The following is a 3,442-nucleotide window of genomic DNA, read 5'->3' as shown; positions in this document are numbered from 1 at the left end:
TAATAAACTGGTGCATTTAAAATTTTGAAATGAAATATTATACATATATTATATTAACATGTGCATTAAAATATTAATAAAAAAATGTTTACATTTGTCATAATTTAATGATAAGTAAAAAAATAAATAAAATTATATAAGAAGTCTGAATCCTATCAATACTTTTAAGATGACTTTGAAATAAATATTTACCACAAAATTATGACTTAAATTTAATACAAAAGTATTGCATTAGAGAATTATGTTTTCAACATAAAAACAAGATTTCTTTTTGTGTGAATATGTTTAAAGAAAAGTTTAACTGAACATGTGCTTAGTTAGAGTGACAATGAATATAGTAACACTTTCTTATGAAAATCACTTGTCTTTCAAAATTTTACATAAATAATGGTCAGAAATTTGTTCAAAAATAAATCATGTTGTGTGGATGAGAAAGTAGAATCGCTTTGGTTCTGGTTGGTGGTATCCAAACTCCTTGAGGAACCATGTTTTCAAAGTGTTCTTCTCTCTCATCCGCATCCAAATTTATCACTGTAACAAACCCTCTCCAGTTCTCAAATCCTGCACCAAAATTCATCTCTAGAAGAAGCTCCATAACAAGACCCTTGCATCTAGCACTCGCCAAAGACTCAGATTCAGCCTCCACTTCCACTTCTTCTCCTCCTTCCTCGTTTGTCAATGACCCACCTGTTTTCGTGACTGGTGAGGATGTTCCATTGGAGGGTGTCATCCAGTTCGAGAAACCCAACTCTTCTCCTCAGTTTGAAAAATGGGGGTAATTTATTTCTTTTCATAAAGTTATCAGTTTTCTTCATAAAGTTGAAACCTTGTTGAAAAATTTTAAGTGGGTCATCATGCATGTGCTGTAGGCGTGTGGCTCTGCTAGCTGGTGCAGACGTCTTAGCTTTGTTTTTGTTTGCTACAATTGGAAGATATAGTCATGGACTTTCTGTTTTGGACCTTGAGACTCTTCGCACTGCTGACCCGTTCATAGCAGGTATGTTTGTTTGTTTTGTATGTAATTGTGGAATTTGTGTTTTTGGAGAGTTTGAGGTTTGAAAATGTTTGGTGATCTAATATTTTGCAGGGTGGTTTTTGGGTGCTTACTTCCTTGGAGGTTTCGGAGAAGATGGGCGTGGGATGAATGGTCTCTCCAAGGGTGTCATTGCTACTGCTAAGTCATGGGCGGTTGGGATCCCTGTGAGTTGAATGTTTTTGTTCTTGTGTGAAGCTTGTTGGTTCATTTGCAATCTTGATAGATTTTTAGCAACTAAATTTTGGATTTTACATTGAAAAGTTTAATATAACATGTTCACATCACACAAATTTGATCAAGGAAGGATTTGTTAGAATGTGTGTACTTGAAGGGAAGCTTGAATCCATGTCCACAATCTTGAGCTAACCTTGGTTCAATATTTGTAGTCTTGGTTTAAACCCTAGTAATAAAAGGAACAAGTGAAAACTATTCTTTGTAAGGTGTTGGAAATTCCACGTTGACTAGAGATAAAACCAATTCAAAGTATATAAGTGAATACAAATTTCACTTTATAAACCGATTTTGTGGAGTTGAGTTAGGTTTAAGGTTCATTTCTTAACATGGTATCAGAGTCAGATCAGCTTATATATATGTACCTGGGCGTGAGGGGGTGTGTTGGAAGTCCTCCGTTTTGATATCAAAGTGAGAGTCTAAACCATCATAGGTTCAAATATATGTATGTCTAAATAACAATATTAATTCTTATAATCAATATTTTTATAAAACCAAAACTAATCCAATACTTAAATTACATTATTCCACCTAAATATGACAACTCTTTTAACAATTTGTGACCTTGGCATGAGCAATCACTGTATCAAGCTTCTTGGTTGGCATTTTTGCTTTAGTGTCATATGTCATTAGAACACTTGAAATGAAAAGATTTACAACTGACAAACTGATTTGTAATGTAAGTAAATCGAGTTGAATCAGTAAAGTGTTAGCTAAAGATGATTGTAGCTCTTTCATCTGAAGTAAAACTATAATTAAAGGTTTTTTACCCACAAAACAGATACCATTTATCTCTTCTTGACTCCTTGGCAGATAGGAATAGCTATAAGGGCAGCAGGATCAGGTCATGTACCAAATTATGGTTTTGTATTTGTGACTCTGGGAAGCACTGCTGTTTTACTTATTACATTCAGAGCATTGCTGTATACTATTCTTCCTGTTGACAACATCAAAAAGAGTGATGACTACCGCCGAGGTAGTCCCTTTGAACTCTTTGAGGTAAACAAGTTTTTCATCTTTGTTAGATCTTCTGGATATTATATTTGTAATGGTATGAAACAACAGGTTATTCATTCATGGAAACTGCTTAAAAGAAAGTCTTCTCATACAATTGCATTTATATAAACATGAACTTGTGTTACATCTTTGCTACAGCTGCTGTATCTATGAATTTGTGTGTGTTACTACCATACAAGATAAACTGAATCAATGGAGAAATTTTGTAGTAAAGGCTGAAGTGTGTATTGCGAATGCTCTTGTTTGCTGTAGCCAGAATAAAAGCTGTAACTGAGAACAAAATGGAAGTGTAACTTTTGATTTGCACTGCAACAACTCTAATCCAGATTACCTGGTGGTTGCCAAAACTATTAATGAAGTTCTTTTTTCTTATAATGAAAATTGAGATTTACACAGCCTATAATTTCTTCTTAGTGTCTACTTCAGCACCAAAAATTCTAAATACTTTGAACTAATTGTGCATTGGATGCTGAATCCTGAACAATATTTGTTCTTTACTTTTGTAGCTGCTCACATCATTAGTTCGGCGGTGGTAGCAATGTTGTTCAAGGCAGCATAATGTGTACAATGTTGTTCAAGGCAGCATAATGTGTACGCATCAGAACATTAGTTTCCATCAGTAATCTTCATGTTAAAGGACATTATTAACTATTAAGGAATTTGAATCATCTCTGGTCTGGTCCATTTGCACTATATGCTGTCACATTCTGAGATCTCCCAGGTTTTCTTAATAAGTTTACCATTCATGTTCAATGATGATAAAGTAGAGGTTGTTGTAACTAAATTCATGTAAGAGATTATGTCACTATCTTCAACAATAATATCATGTAATTTTTATCTATATAAATTACTATAACACCAATTTAAACCTAGAATTTTATTACACTTGGATACAATTTTTTTTAATGCAATTACCATGAGTATTACTAATGCTTAACATATTGCAATGTTTATGATACTAATTCTGAATATATTATTTATGGTTACCAGCTCTTTTATAATTAAAGTCAAATAATAAATTTAGTCCCTCTGGTGTATTTAAATTCTGAGACTTTTAAGACTTAAAGTTAGAAGTTTTCTTTTCACTCAGGAGAAGCAAGCATGACTGATAACTTAATTACAGATTGAGAACTTGGAGTTTTCGAACTAAGCCTATTT

General features: G+C 33.1%; 1 protein-coding gene across 2 annotated transcripts; it reads left to right on the top strand.

Annotated features, from left to right (window-relative positions):
- The first annotated feature begins 404 nt into the window (after window positions 1–404).
- Window positions 405–3,167, top strand: LOC108337115 (uncharacterized). Of its 2 annotated transcripts, none has more exons than XM_052880828.1 (5): window positions 405–775; window positions 870–997; window positions 1,088–1,200; window positions 2,081–2,243; window positions 2,791–3,167. In XM_052880828.1, the coding sequence occupies exons 1-5, from the start codon at window positions 486–488 to the stop codon at window positions 2,841–2,843; spliced, it is 747 nt and encodes a 248-aa protein (XP_052736788.1). In that variant the 5' UTR covers window positions 405–485; the 3' UTR covers window positions 2,844–3,167. The 2 variants fall into 2 exon arrangements, with proteins under 2 accessions (XP_052736788.1, XP_017429062.1); XM_017573573.2 differs by having other exon boundaries at window positions 406–775; window positions 2,081–2,266.
- Window positions 3,168–3,442: the final 275 nt, after the last annotated feature.

The sequence above is a fragment of the Vigna angularis genome, chromosome 7, assembly GCF_016808095.1.
Source record: "Vigna angularis cultivar LongXiaoDou No.4 chromosome 7, ASM1680809v1, whole genome shotgun sequence".
Classification (NCBI taxonomy): domain Eukaryota; kingdom Viridiplantae; phylum Streptophyta; class Magnoliopsida; order Fabales; family Fabaceae; genus Vigna; species Vigna angularis.
Note: the sequence above shows the minus strand (reverse complement) of the source record. Positions and strands in the feature narration are given on the sequence as shown.

Bases quoted from the DNA above. Each gene is read 5' to 3' on its own strand.
- LOC108337115 (XM_052880828.1), top strand. From the start codon at position 486: ATGTTTTCAAAGTGTTCTTCTCTCTCATCCGCATCCAAATTTATCACT. The intron at 776-869 runs GTAATTTATTTC...CATGTGCTGTAG, and splicing joins CCTCAGTTTGAAAAATGGGG to GCGTGTGGCTCTGCTAGCTG. The intron at 998-1,087 runs GTATGTTTGTTT...AATATTTTGCAG, and splicing joins TGCTGACCCGTTCATAGCAG to GGTGGTTTTTGGGTGCTTAC.